The 14248-nt window shown below is 34.6% G+C and overlaps 2 protein-coding genes across 3 annotated transcripts; one reads left to right on the forward strand and one right to left on the reverse strand.

Moving 5' to 3' along the window:
* Window positions 1-692: 692 nt before the first annotated feature.
* On the forward strand, window positions 693-9129 carry LOC145116051 (pleiotropic drug resistance protein 1-like). 2 transcript variants are annotated; one of them, XM_079052414.1, is made up of 23 exons: window positions 693-1131; window positions 1206-1326; window positions 1669-1757; window positions 2172-2256; window positions 2368-2527; window positions 2668-2744; window positions 3050-3103; window positions 3320-3712; window positions 3836-4117; window positions 4224-4540; window positions 5024-5184; window positions 5282-5385; window positions 5535-5691; window positions 5804-5905; window positions 5976-6145; window positions 6323-6655; window positions 6744-7034; window positions 7139-7222; window positions 7442-7575; window positions 7655-7882; window positions 7970-8141; window positions 8209-8463; window positions 8646-9129. In XM_079052414.1, the coding sequence occupies exons 1-23, from the start codon at window positions 824-826 to the stop codon at window positions 8901-8903; spliced, it is 4335 nt and encodes a 1444-aa protein (XP_078908540.1). In that variant the 5' UTR covers window positions 693-823; the 3' UTR covers window positions 8904-9129. The 2 variants fall into 2 exon arrangements, with proteins under 2 accessions (XP_078908540.1, XP_078908541.1); XM_079052415.1 differs by having other exon boundaries at window positions 5985-6145.
* A 1389-nt stretch (window positions 9130-10518) lies between these two features.
* On the reverse strand, window positions 10519-13171 carry DBP1 (DNA-binding protein phosphatase 1). The gene is made up of 4 exons (XM_079052943.1): window positions 12719-13171; window positions 11777-11980; window positions 11418-11629; window positions 10519-11287 (listed from the first exon to the last, which is right to left on the reverse strand). The coding sequence occupies exons 1-4, from the start codon at window positions 12908-12910 to the stop codon at window positions 10717-10719; spliced, it is 1179 nt and encodes a 392-aa protein (XP_078909069.1). The 5' UTR covers window positions 12911-13171; the 3' UTR covers window positions 10519-10716.
* Between the last annotated feature and the right edge of the window lie 1077 nt (window positions 13172-14248).

Raw genomic sequence — 14248 nt, forward strand, 5'->3', positions numbered from 1 at the left:
TTTTATTTATTTAAAAGTTTTAAAAAATAGATAATTTAATAAAAAATCAAAAAATATTATATCATGATAACTAACATAAATACATATAAATTATATTACATTCCAAAAAAATACCATCCCTAATATTAGAAAATCAATAAAATAAAATTAATAATTTTTTTTTCTATTCAAACATAATGAATCAGCAAACACGAATCTTATTTCAACAATATTGGGGTCAAAATAAGATCCATTCGTTGACAATTAACAAGATATAAAATTTTAAGAATATATTTATATACACGCGGCAAAGAAAATTAATTTTAAAAAAAAAAAGGTAGTTGATGAAAAAACTATGAGTTCAGAATGACGTAGAAAAATATAAAATTTTAAGATCCATTCGTTGAAAATTAACAAAATATAAAATTTTAAGAATATATTTATATACACGCGGCAAAGAAAATTAATTTTAAAAAAAAAAAAAGGGTAGTTGATGAAAAAACTATGAGTTCAGAATGACGTAGAAAAATATAATCCTACTACTGGAGTAATGATTGATTCCAGTCCAAGTGAAATTACACCTCACCTAAAGTAGGCACGATATCATTGGCTACATCATTATTCCACAACAGCGATACAAGTTTCACCTTTTTATCTTTAACCAAAATGCTATACATACTACACAAGAATACGATATTCCCACGTATATATATATATTTGTTTCCTGCAAAAGAAAAACGAAAAAAAGAGAAAGCTCAACCACAAGCACAAAAGAGAAGAAACTTAAAACCCAGTTGATGAATAAATCGCTGATTTTCAGTTTCATCGCCTTTCTGTGATAATCATGGAGGGTAGGGAAGGATTTAGAGCTAACAGTTCAAACATATGGAGGAACAGTGGTAGAGATGTCTTTTCAAGATCTTCACTTGAAGAAGACGATGAAGAAGCATTAAAATGGGCAGCTATTGAGAGACTGCCCACAAATCTTCGGTTACAAAGAGGCATACTGACCGAAGAAAAGGGCTGCCCGAAAGAGATTAATGTTAAGAATCTTGGATTGGTTGACAGAATGAATCTGTTGGAGAGGCTTGTTAAGATAGCTGAGGAAGATAATGAGAAGTTTTTGATGAAGCTTAGAGCAAGAATTGATCGGTAATTCATTTTAAATGAGTTTTTAATTGTTTTTTTTTTTTTATGGTTGTTGGTGATTTGACTTATGAATACAGAGTTGGACTTCGGCTTCCAACTATTGAGGTTCGGTTTGAGCATCTGAATGTTGATGCAGAAGCTTATATTGGTGGGAGAGCTTTACCTACTATATTCAACTTCTTGGTTAACATCCTAGAGGTTCTTCTTCTTTCACCTCTCGTTCACAACTAGACACTTATACCGGGTACTTGTACTACCCGGTATACCGGTACCGGTAGTCGGTAACGGTACCGGACCCAATATATCGGGTATATTATCAAATACTGATACTATACCTGATATACCGGGTAGTTACTTACAGGTACCGGGTACTGGCGGTAGGTACCCGGTACCAATACTACTATTGGGTAGTATTTTGTACCACCTTTTTAACTAGAACCAAAAATTGTAGTTTTTTTTTCAATGACAATGGTCTTAGTTTCTCAAAAATTATGTAGTAGTTTTTAACTAAAATCTTATTCTCTTTTTCTTACAACACAGGGATCTTTAAATTATTTGCATCTTCTTCCCAGCAGAAAGAAAACATTACCAATCCTTCATGATGTCAGTGGTATTGTTAAGCCTGGCAGGTAAGTTAGTACAAAAGGGGTTTATTTGGTTTATGTTTTATTGATAATAGGTCAAACAAGTAAATTAAAAAAACTAAACAGTCAGTTCAAAGTGTACTATCACTCACCTAACTTATTTTATAATAATAAATTATATTATTATATTAATAAACAGAGTTGTAAGGGCTACATGCAAGAAATGACAAAGTATTTTTATTTATTTGTCTATAATAGCATCCTATCATTTCTTCATGTTACACACCGTACTTTTTGTTCTTTTTAAGGTACTGTGTATTAAAAAAAAAATAGAAGTACAATGCTATAATTAGTTAGATTTTTTAAGTAATACACAAATGTATGGAAGTACATTGCTGTTTCTTGCATTTAGTCCTTTTTGCACTGTGAGAAGTAACACTGAAGCATATGGTTCCACAGGATGACATTGCTGTTAGGCCCACCAAGCTCTGGGAAAACAACACTACTTTTGGCTTTGGCTGGAAAACTTGGGTCAGATTTACAAGTAAGCGAAAAGAGTCGAATTTAATATTTCATTAATCTGAAATTGTATTTGTAATGCTACTTTATGTAAGAAATTTGAAACTGAAAAAACTGCATTTATGCATTACAAAAGGTATCGGGAAGAGTGACATACAATGGGCATGAAATGGACGAATTCGTCCCCCAACGAACATCTGCTTATATAAGTCAATATGATCTTCATATTGGAGAAATGACAGTCAGAGAAACACTTGCTTTTTCAGCCAGATGCCAAGGAGTTGGAGCAAATTATGGTTAGTAATATATTATAATTGTTGTCCCATTGACATCAGTCTCGCTCCAATGGACCCCACACACAGTATAAGCTGTCTTGTTTTGTGTAAAATGGGGCCAAATAAACATGTTTTGTAAACAAAGACTGTTTCCTTTTTAGAAATGTTGGCAGAATTGTCAAGAAGAGAAAAGGAAGCAAACATCAAGCCTGATCCTGATCTTGACATCTACATGAAGGCATGGCAACACTTTTCCTAGGCCTTTTTGGTTTTAATTTCATAATTAATTAATATAAATATGATTATAGAAACCATTATTAAAAAATAAGGGGAAAACACAGAAAAGCACTTGTAGTTTCATCATTTTATTGATTCAGCTACTTAACTCTATTTTGACCATTCAAAACAAAACAACTGTTCTCGGGTTTAATATTTGGGAAAATTACACCCTCTAGTTATAAGTGTAGTTTCATCATAAGAAGTATATATATATATACTCTGTTTCTTGATCTAATCTTTAATATTTCTTGATCAATTCTTTAGGCATCATCACTAGAAGGTCAAGAGGCTAGTGTTGTCACCGAGTATGTTATCAAGGTAATAGCTCAAGAATACTGCATTTGTTACACAGGACATGAATAAGACAAGCTTTTCAGGGATATTTTCGATAATGATAATAAAGAGGGCATCCATGGGACAAAAAATTGCAACTTTTGTCCCATTGACATGTGTTCTGTTTAAAATGCATCAAATATGAGTGAATATGTGAGAAAAACACAACTAATGTTCGGGTATCTATGTTAACATATGCAGATTTTAGGTCTTGAAGTGTGTGCAGACACTGTAGTAGGAGATGAAATGTTTAGGGGTATTTCAGGGGGACAAAAAAAGCGAGTCACAACAGGCGAAATGATGGTGGGCCCATCAAGAGTGTTGCTAATGGATGAGATATCAACGGGTTTAGATAGTTCAACCACATTCCAAATAGTGAATTCAATTAGGCAATCAATTCACATACTTGAAGGAACTTCTGTGATCTCACTCCTTCAACCTGCACCTGAAACCTATGACCTATTCGATGATGTCATACTTTTAGCAGATGGACAAGTCGTGTATCAAGGTCCTAGAGAAAATGTGCTTGAGTTCTTTGAGTACATGGGTTTCAAATGTCCTGAGAGAAAAGCAGTTGCTGATTTTTTACAAGAAGTAATGTTTAGCTATTAGGTTGCGTTTGTTACATGTAACAAATGGGGCCTCAAGTTTCTTTATTTTTATAAATTTGATTTTGGAGTTATTGAACTTTTGGCTAATGCTAGTTTCATGCTACAGGTAACATCAAAGAAAGATCAAGAGCAATACTGGATAAGAAAAAATGAAGCTTACAGTTTTGTTTCTGTACAAGAATTCTCAGAAGCATTTCGGTTGTTTCATGTGGGAAGAAAACTAGGTGATGAACTTGGTGCTGCATTTGACAAAACAAAGAGTCACCCTGCAGCTTTAACTACAAAAAAATATGGTGTTAGCAAAAAAGAATTGCTAAAAGCTTGCATATCTAGAGAATACTTGCTTATGAAAAGAAACTCCTTTGTGTATATATTCAAAATGACACAGGTAAGTAAGTAAATAAACAAGCATGATAAGCTTTCTAAGGGTATTTTTTATGATGGGGATAAGGATGAGGAGGGTATTCACGTCTTTTTATCTGTTACTTTTTCAGCTTACTTTTTTGGCTACAACAACAATGACACTATTCCTACGAACTGAGATGCCAAAGAAAACAATAGTAGATGGAACAGTATTCATGGGTGCTATGTTTTTCACAATACTCACGATTACATTTAATGGATTCTCTGAGCTTGGTTTAAGCATTATAAAACTTCCTATGTTCTACAAGCAAAGAGACCTTCTCTTCTATCCTGCATGGGTATACTCACTACCCACATGGTTCCTCAAGATCCCAGTCACAATTCTTGAAGTTGCCACATGGGTAATCTTGACGTATTATGTCATAGGGTTTGATCCAGATGCCGGAAGGTAATGATTTGTTGAATATATTACAATTTTGGTCCCTGAGTTTAGCACATTTTTAGGTTTTCGTCCCGAAAGGAATTAGATTGCAATTTTGGTCCTTATTTTAATGTTCCCCAACGACTTTGGTCCGGTTTTTAATTTTTTAAATGACCATTCTTAATTTTATAATTAAACTATTTCCTAAAATGGTCGTTTAAATGAACCAAGGTCCAATTTGTTACGCCAGACAGATGGTGTTGTACTGCATTTGACGTGCATTGGACTGAGATTAAGACAGTTGTCAATGGGACAAAAATTTACAACTTTTTGGTATACCCAAAAAGGTGGACATGATCTACTTTCAATCTCTTGTATGTGGAAAAGACGTAAATGCCCTTCTCATCTTCCTCATAAAAAAATTAATCTTAAAAGCTTGTCATGTCCGGTTTAGTCATGTCTCATGCAACAAACACAACCTAATTGTCTACTCCATTGCACATGTTGCAGGTTTTTCAGACAGTTGCTTCTGCTCATATGCATTCACCAGATGGCTTCAGCAGTATTTCGTTTCATAGCAGCATTAGGAAGGAATATCATTGTTGCCAACACAGTTGGATCATTTGCATTTCTTGCATTTATTGTGCTAGGTGGATTCGTCTTGGCCCGAGGTAAAAATATATACATATGTATGCATGTAGATATATTGTTAAAATAATAATAATATAGAATTTATATAAATTGATCAACTTGTTTTTGCACCTTTAGATGATATAAAGAGTTGGTGGGCATGGGGTTACTGGCTTTCACCTTTGATGTATGGGCAGAATGGTATGGCTGTCAATGAATTCCTTGGAAAAGATTGGAGACAAGTAAGCCTTCCTTTGAGCTCTCACAATGTTTCCTTTTACTTAATGCATAAAGATAAAGTCAAGGAAATGAGGCTTTCTCCATTAAGTCCTATCTTTATACAAATTTTCCCTCATTTGTGTTTTCCTTATGGAGTAAATTTGTGTTTCAGATTTTACCAAACTCTACAGAAACAATAGGTGTTGCTGTCCTAAAGTCTAGGGGACTTTTCCCTGAAGCAAAATGGTATTGGATCTCTGTAGGTGCTTTACTTGGATATATGTTGGTTTTTAATATTTTCAACATCTTGGCTCTAACTTTCCTAAACCGTAAGGATTCAAATTACACCTTATATTCTCCATTATTATCATTTTAAGCTCCAAAATTGTAAAAATAAAGGTCTTCCAATAATGAACTACTATCGTTTTACATCAAATGCAGCCTTAGGGAAGCCTCAGGCAGTTCTATCTGAGGAAGAATTGGCTGCACGAAATGCTATAAAAACAGGAGACACGATTGAATTAGCAGTGAGAGATTCATCAGGTGGGTTATCAAGAACATACATTGGAACTGTAAAGTGTTAACATTATTGAAATAAAGATTTATATAAAAGTATATACAGAAACAAAAGAAATTCGAAGAAGTATATCGTCAAAGTCAATGTCATCAAGAGTAGGCACTATAACTGAAGCTGATAAGAGAAATAAGCGTGGGATGGTTTTGCCTTTTGTTCCCCTTTCCCTCACATTTGATGAAATCAGATACTCAGTGGATATGCCTCAGGTAACTTATACCCCAAGACACGACCAACTTGTAAAATCTAGAATTCTAACATGAAATAAATATAAATTTCAAAGTTGAAGGACCAAATTGTATAAACGAAAATTTAACACCATATTTAGAGTGATTTTACAAAAAATTTCATCATTCTCATACTAATTAAATACGATGTTGTTGCAGGAAATGAAAGCTCAAGGGGTTCCAGAAGACAAGCTAGAATTGTTGAAGGGTGTTAGTGGTTGTTTTAGGCCAGGAGTTTTGACAGCTCTAATGGGGATTAGTGGTGCTGGTAAGACCACTTTAATGGACGTCTTAGCGGGTCGAAAAACGGGAGGGTACACAGAGGGAAGGATCAGTATATCCGGGTACCCAAAGAAACAAGAAACATTTGCTCGCATATCCGGATACTGTGAGCAAACCGATATTCATTCCCCACATGTCACTGTATCTGAATCCCTACAGTATTCCGCGTGGCTACGTTTGCCTCCCGAAGTTGATTCACCAACTAAAAAGGTGAAAATAATTGTAACAAAGTAAACGATGCGGATAAATGTTTTTATTTTATAATTAACTTTTATTATTTACATCTTATGATTTTCAGATGTTTATTGAGGAGGTGATGGAACTTGTGGAGCTAACTCCACTAAACAAAGCGCTTGTGGGATTGCCGGGTGTGAATGGGCTTTCAACAGAACAAAGAAAGAGACTCACAATTGCAGTTGAGTTAGTGGCAAATCCATCCATAATTTTTATGGATGAGCCGACATCTGGATTGGATGCAAGGGCGGCGGCTATAGTCATGAGAACAGTTAGAAACACTGTTGACACGGGTCGAACTGTCGTGTGTACAATACATCAGCCAAGTATTGATATTTTTGATGCTTTTGATGAGGTATATGTTTTGATTAGATAAACTTAAAGTGTTTTGTTTTCTAATGGGTTGAATGCAAGAAAAAAAAAAAAAAAAAACTAAATACTGATTTTTTTAACTTGCAGCTACTTCTTTTGAAACGTGGAGGTGAAGAGATATACTTCGGTCCATTAGGCCGTCATTCTTGTCATTTGATCAAGTACTTTGAGGTGAGTACATACCAGTATTTTACATGGGTTACGAACGGCATTAACGTCTTTTGCACATATGCGAGATATGTCCCACTAAAAATTGCATTTTTTGTCCCATTGACGTCAGTCGGTCTTAAAGACTGTTTCTTTTATGGACCGAATGAACTGAAATTTGAATGTGAGTAAAATGACCATTTTACCCTTCTACGTGTATCAAAAATAACATCATGAATTAAGGACATTGATGGAGTGAGCAAAATTAAAGATGGTTATAATCCGGCAACATGGATGTTGGAGGTGACCTCAGGAGCACAGGAATCAGCTTTAGGTGTTGACTTTGCTGAAATATACAAAAACTCCGAACTATACAAGTAGGGAGATTCCACCTATCTACATTCTTATCTTGACTTTTCTTGACTTTTGGTGTTGACTTTTGTTGACTAATTTTAGGAGAAATAAAGAATTGATAAACGCAAACAGCCAACCGCCACCTGGCTCCACTGATATACATTTCCGTACACAATATTCCCAATCTTTTTGGACACAATGTATGGCATGTCTATGGAAACAACATTGGTCATATTGGCGGAACCCACCATACACTGCTGTGAGGTTTTTGTTCACAACATTTATCGCGTTGATGTTTGGGACAATCTTTTGGGACATGGGATCAAAAAGGTAAAAAAAAAAAAAAAACAAAGCTAAAAAAGGACATTGTATTAAAAATATATTTGATTCTAAGTATGGAAACGATTGGATCTATAGGGAAAAACAACAAGATCTTTTCAATGCGATGGGTTCTATGTATGCTGCTGTAACATTTATTGGAGTACAAAATGCGGTATCCGTGCAGCCAGTTGTTTCTATTGAAAGAACGGTTTTTTATAGGGAAAGAGCTGCTGGGATGTACTCAGCTTTTCCATACGCTTTTGGACAGGTAAAGTGTTGTCTGGATAAATGATGTTTTAAAAATATTTGTTACTTATAGATGTAATGTTATGCAGGTTATGATTGAGATACCATACATTTTTGTTCAAACAATTGTATACGGGATTATTGTATACGCGATGATTGGATACGAGTGGACAGTAGTGAAATTCTTTTGGCAACTCTTCTTTATGTACTTCACATTACTCTACTTCACATTTTATGGGATGATGACAGTTGCAGTCACACCTAACCACAACATCGCTGCTATAATCTCATCTGCTTTTTTTGCATTATGGAATCTTTTCTCCGGATTCATTGTTCCACGAACAGTAAGTTTTTGAGTAAATTACAAAAATAGTCCCTAAGTTTCATTTGTTTTTCAATTTTGGAACCTACTCTATCCTTTTTGCTATTTTGGTCCTAAATTAAGATGAAATGACAAATTACCCTTTGTCCAGTTTCTTTTACAAATATACTAACGGCATTTTACCATTTTACCCTTTTACCCCAGAGGATACCCATATGGTGGAGGTGGTACTACTACATATGTCCTGTTGCTTGGACACTATACGGATTGGTTGTTTCCCAATTTGGAGATGTGAAAGACAAGCTAGAATCAGGTCAAACGGTTTCAGAGTTTGTCAGCAGTTATTTTGGGTTTGACTATGACTTTTTAGGGTTTGTTGCTGTAATCAATGTCGGATTTGCTGTCCTATTTGGGTTTATTTTTGCATACTCCATAAAGGCGTTTAACTTCCAAACAAGGTAATAAAAAGATCATCAAAGCCATAAAGTCCAAACATCAACTCACTGCTCAGAAGATCACCAGAAGAAAGTATATGACACAACAGAGGATTTTTAAATTATTTTTTTTACACTATTCTATGTGGTAGAAAATATTGGTGATTAACTGAGCTTTGAATCAAGATTCAAGAGAACTAAAGAACCATTCATGCTTTTATGTATTCATATCAAGGGAAGGACAAATTTTTCAACAGTATATTGCACTACAGAAATTTTGTGCATGTTACAGTAGTTTCATATAGTGTTTGGTATAATAGAATTGAGGAAGGAATGGAATTGTTCATTTTATTGCAATGGAAAAAAAAAAAAATTTGTTTTTTTTTCTTTGTTCCATCATGGAATGGAATGAAAAATTGTTTATGTTAATACAATGTTAATAAAAGCACACCATAGAAGTGATACCTTCCACAAAACTGGAACACTTTGATGTAAATGTTAATCTTTCAAACGTGGAAGTGATATAGCTTTTGTTGCAGATGTTAGACCAGCATTGTTTTATGTAATCAATGCTATTAGCAAAATAATTAAAGTCCATATGAACTGTGGAAGTAATAGAATACCCTTTTGAATCCAAAGTCAAAAGTCAAAGTAGCTCTGTCATGGGACCTCCTATCCAGTACTAACAAAATAAATCAATAAATAAACAATAACGATCAAGAAAGCAAAGAACGGAGTTAAAGAAAACATGGCGCAACTGTAAGAGACATATCATCGAACACATAACGGGCATTATTATTTAGCTGGAGAGAGTAAACCATACCTTGAACGTCAATTTCTCCAGCCGATTAAACATTTGCTTCCATACCTTGAACGTCAATTTCTCCAGCCGATTAAACATTTGTCAAGCAAATGTGTCACGCCGAAAAATCATCCTCATTTCTCTCGATATAGAAAGATTGCTTCTTTAGTGTCTCAAAGTTTTACTCACATTGCAAGATTCCTTATGAACGAAATACTCACTTGTTTGTGGTATTAAACAGCGAGTATGACATTATAAGAGATAATATTCTTACGATGAAACCTTTTCCCTCTTTTAGCCAAGCATGCGCATTGCGGATTGAAGATGATGAACTAAAATTCTTCCTGTTGCGTCCTTGAGCAACGAAAAATTTTCTCAAAGTAAATTCTAATGGGAAGAGAAGTGTTGACTTGTATATTTTTAAACAAGTTTTTGGTGACGTGGACTCCAATCGACTTAAAAATGTTATCACAAATTAAATGAATGTTACAATTTTGGGTACCAAATGCACTACATTTGGTGTACAAAAACACACAATTTAAAAAGGTTATCACAAATTAAATGAATGTGTTACAATTTTGGGTAACAAATGCACCACATTTGGTGTACAAAAACATGATACTAGATTCAAGCAACCAAAGAAAAAAAAAATGTCAAATCGATGCTAGTTTTATAAAACTATTTGCGGTTATGAGAGGATATTCAGGTCTTTTGCAGACAGACTTCAACAAACAGCAAGGTGTGATCACCACCAACAAGCCTCTCATGTCCGAGACAACTCCAGAGTCGAATAAAATTATGCATTTTTTTTGTCTCATTGACATCGGTCTCAGTCCATATGTAACCAAAAAAAAAAACTAAGGTTTAAAGTAAGAAGACAAACAATGATCTTTTATCAAATTCGGGACTCAAAACTCCAAAACCAACAATAAACCTACGTTCGCCGCATATGTTACACTTCAACAATTAAATCCCTCTCAACATCTAACAAAAAACCATATAATTAACAAAAAAAAAAAAAAAAAAAAAGACCCAAAACTCAAATCTCCAAACCATCCAAAAAGCTCTGCAATTCCTTCAACCCCTCAGCCGAAACACTCCGTTGCACTCTCCCCCTCGGCGCCACCAAGTTCCGTGGCGGCTCAGCCTGAAAACAAACCACCACCGCCGACAAATTATCGCCACTTTTTCTTTTAAGCGCCTCGTTGACCAAATCTTGACTACATAAAACCGGATCATTATGTTCTTGAAGTCTTCTCCTTGCAAAATCAACCGCATTTTGGCTCATGAAAACATCCCAAATCCCATCACAACCGATGATTAAAAACTCGTCTTCTTCTGTTAGTTTTGTGGTCATGAACTCGGGTTCAGAGCTGAGGGGGCCACCGCCACCCGTTTGGTTCTTGAGCCCGTCCATGTGCCAGTCGCCGATTGCGCGGGCCACATTGAGTTGACCGTTGAGGTAGCCGTCATACACGTATCCTCCGGAAGCTTCTATACGCTTCCGTTCTTTAATGCAGATCGGTTTGTGGTCCCGAGACATCTCGATTGCTTTGCCACGGCGGCATAAAACCGCCCGACAGTCGCCTGCGTTTGCCACCACTAAAGAGCTGCGGTTGGAGGCGTAGATAAGGGTAAAATGGTCATTTACTCACATTCAATGGTGTAATATAAAGAAATGAAAAGAAATAATAGTAGGATGTTATAATGGAGCAATTATTAACAACTAAAAAATCGAACCTCCCAATAATAAGGGCTGCCAATGCAGTTGTACCAGAAGCAAGATCTGCATCCAAAGTGCAAGCTTCAGCAAAAGCAGTGTCTGTCTGTGTGAAGGCTGCAGAAATGACCTTTTCGACCTCCATTGGGAAGTCATTATCCTCAAAAATAAATTTTGGCAAATGGTGGCATGCAAAATCGGCTGCATGTTTTCCTCCATGTCCATCGAATACCTAGAAATTTAAAAATATATATATAACAAATGCAACTTAAGAAAAGCATATTTCTATTTCTAGGGTTCTTTTTGCTCTTGAGGATGAGGAGGGCATTCACGTCTTTTACACAAATGAGAGGGAACCAAAAGATAGAACATAACATACCGCATAAAAGGCACCTGGGCCTTGAATTGGATTCTTGCCACCATAATCATGCACAAAACTGTCAGCACAGATATATACATCCTCCATGCTTCCACGAAACCCCATGTCTGCCCATGCTCCTGATCTGACAAGTGGCACAAATTCAGCCTTACAATCTTCTTGATTCATTATTTCAAGAGATGCATCTTCCATCCTTGTCCTCACCTATACATATATATAACTTCTGGTCAAACCCCATTGACTTCACACGGATAATAAAAATGTGGTTCAAATATTCAATAATACAGATTTGATAATGAATTGAGGTGAGGAGGTCATATTTTAATGTAAAACAGACAACAGTTCCCATGACCATAATTTGCAGCATCATAGATATAATTGTAAAAGTGGTCAATAGCATCTACAATGGAGTACCATAATTGCAATGGGATGCTCAACAAGTTCTCATTGCTTACTATACAAGCAAATAATTATTGGTCTGGAATAAAATAAAGCAACATTTTACCTAAACAGATCAAATCATCACCTTCCAAAATTCAGCAATGATATGACTTTCAAAATCAATGTTTTCATACTTTTGTAGGGCAAAGTACAATAGCTAGATACGTAAAATTGCTCCTAAAATTATCCAACTTTCTGAAACTGTCATAAGAATCATCCAACTTTCAAAAACCATAAAAATTCGTACTCTTACAATGGTTTTAGAGCCCATTATCAAAGTTCGGTGACAAAATTACAAATGCCACAAAAGTATGTTAATGGTGATTACTATTAGCCCTAAAATTTAATGTAGCCATGGAAAAAACAAGGGCATTTAGTTATAGTTCATCAAATCCCCAAATCTTCGAAAGTTACCAAATAATAAAAGTAAGATCTAATCTCTAAATCGCATTCAGAATTAGGAAAAAGCAAAAAATTATTCCGAATTGATGAAAAGCTTACCAGAGATGGATGACGAACGAAAGACTTCTTAATCGAGGAAGAATCCACGACGTCACCTGAGCCAATGAAGCATCGGCGAAAGCCTGGGGTGGTTGTGAGTGGATTGGGAGGTTTTCCGTCAGCTGGTGACGAGGAGCTCCCATTTTCTCCGCTATCTAAAATTACAACTTTTTTAATTCCTTCCATTGTCATCCTCAACCATCACTTCTCTTTCTTTCCAAAACTTTTTCCAAAATTAAAACCCTAGCTATTTTCAGGGTTCCTTTAACGCTGTTTCTGCTAATGTATGGCAGGAATCGGATGTAATAGATTCGAATAGTTAGATTTGGGATCTGGGGGTTCGAATTCTAGGGTTTTAGCAGGATTGTGGCGGAGGATCTCAATATAGAACAAACACCGATGTCTGTGGTGGAGACTCCGACTACGATACGAAATTGGAAGTGCCGTTGCAATAAAGGAACGGCGACGTATCGGTAACACACGTGTTTTTTTCTTTAATACACGTGTTCTACTTCTCACCTGTAAATTGCTCAGGAGTATGAACCGGGTAATCCGGTTTAGACCGGTTTCAATTATTCACCGCTATAGGGAGAGAGGCATGGACGGCAATACCGCCCCTTAGGACGGCATCCCAAAAAAAAATAACATATGCTTATTGTTTTTTTTTTTTTTTTTTTTTTATTTTTACTTTTTGTCTCCTTTGACAGTAAAACCGGTTTGAAGCGGATCAAGTCTTGAGTCAAATTCTTTTAATAAATTTCAAAAGATAATCTAAACCTATTCTGTAATTCATAGGATTTTAAATAATTAAATGCATATTTTTATCCACCAAATTAACAGATATTCAATCTATTATAATATTAAAATTACATAATGGATTCCATAAAATATTATCCAATAAATATAACATGAATCACATTTTATGTAATGTTCATTTCATCTTAATGATTTTTAATGATTTTTAATAGATTTAATAAATAATCATGAATAATTATATAATTAAAAGCCGAAGTTTATAGACTTGGCAAATGAATTAAATAAATAAAAGAGGTTATATAGACATAAGTAGGTTTAATAAAGTAGTAATAATAATAATAATATAAAGAAATCAAATTTATTAATTGTTGCATTTATAAATGGGGTTTTTTATAAGTACCCCTCATTTTTCAATCTCACCTATTTGATCTTTTGTTTTTTGTTGTTTTTTTTTCCTTTTTTGTTGTTTTTAATTCTTTTTTAATTTATATTATTCTTTTTTAATTTATATTATTATTATTATTATTATTATATGTTAATATTATTATTGTTATAAATTCCGCACCAAATTTTAACAGTCGGACGACATTATAAATTCGAACGGCTATATAAAATCGGTTTTAAATATTTTTTATATTTTAATATTAATATTATTATTGTTATTATTGTTATAAATTTCGAACAACATTTTATTAATTGGATATTATAAATTCGAACGCCAATATAAAATCGGAACAAAAGCAAAGTTTGTCCCTATTAATTACGGATATTAAG

The sequence above is a fragment of the Lactuca virosa genome, chromosome 5, assembly GCF_052849685.1.
Source record: "Lactuca virosa cultivar CGN04683 chromosome 5, Lactuca_virosa_CGN04683_v6, whole genome shotgun sequence".
NCBI lineage: Eukaryota > Viridiplantae > Streptophyta > Magnoliopsida > Asterales > Asteraceae > Lactuca > Lactuca virosa.

Coding starts and splice junctions, on each gene's coding strand:
- LOC145116051 (XM_079052414.1), top strand. CDS start 824: ATGGAGGGTAGGGAAGGATTTAGAGCTAACAGTTCAAACATATGGAGG. Junction 3,713..3,835: donor TTGCTGATTTTTTACAAGAA/GTAATGTTTAGC, acceptor TTCATGCTACAG/GTAACATCAAAGAAAGATCA. Junction 5,692..5,803: donor GGCTCTAACTTTCCTAAACC/GTAAGGATTCAA, acceptor CATCAAATGCAG/CCTTAGGGAAGCCTCAGGCA.
- DBP1 (XM_079052943.1), bottom strand. CDS start 12,910: ATGACAATGGAAGGAATTAAAAAAGTTGTAATTTTAGATAGCGGAGAA. Junction 11,981..12,718: donor TCGTTCGTCATCCATCTCTG/GTAAGCTTTTCA, acceptor ATATATGTATAG/GTGAGGACAAGGATGGAAGA. Junction 11,288..11,417: donor GCAGCCCTTATTATTGGGAG/GTTCGATTTTTT, acceptor CTCCAACCGCAG/CTCTTTAGTGGTGGCAAACG.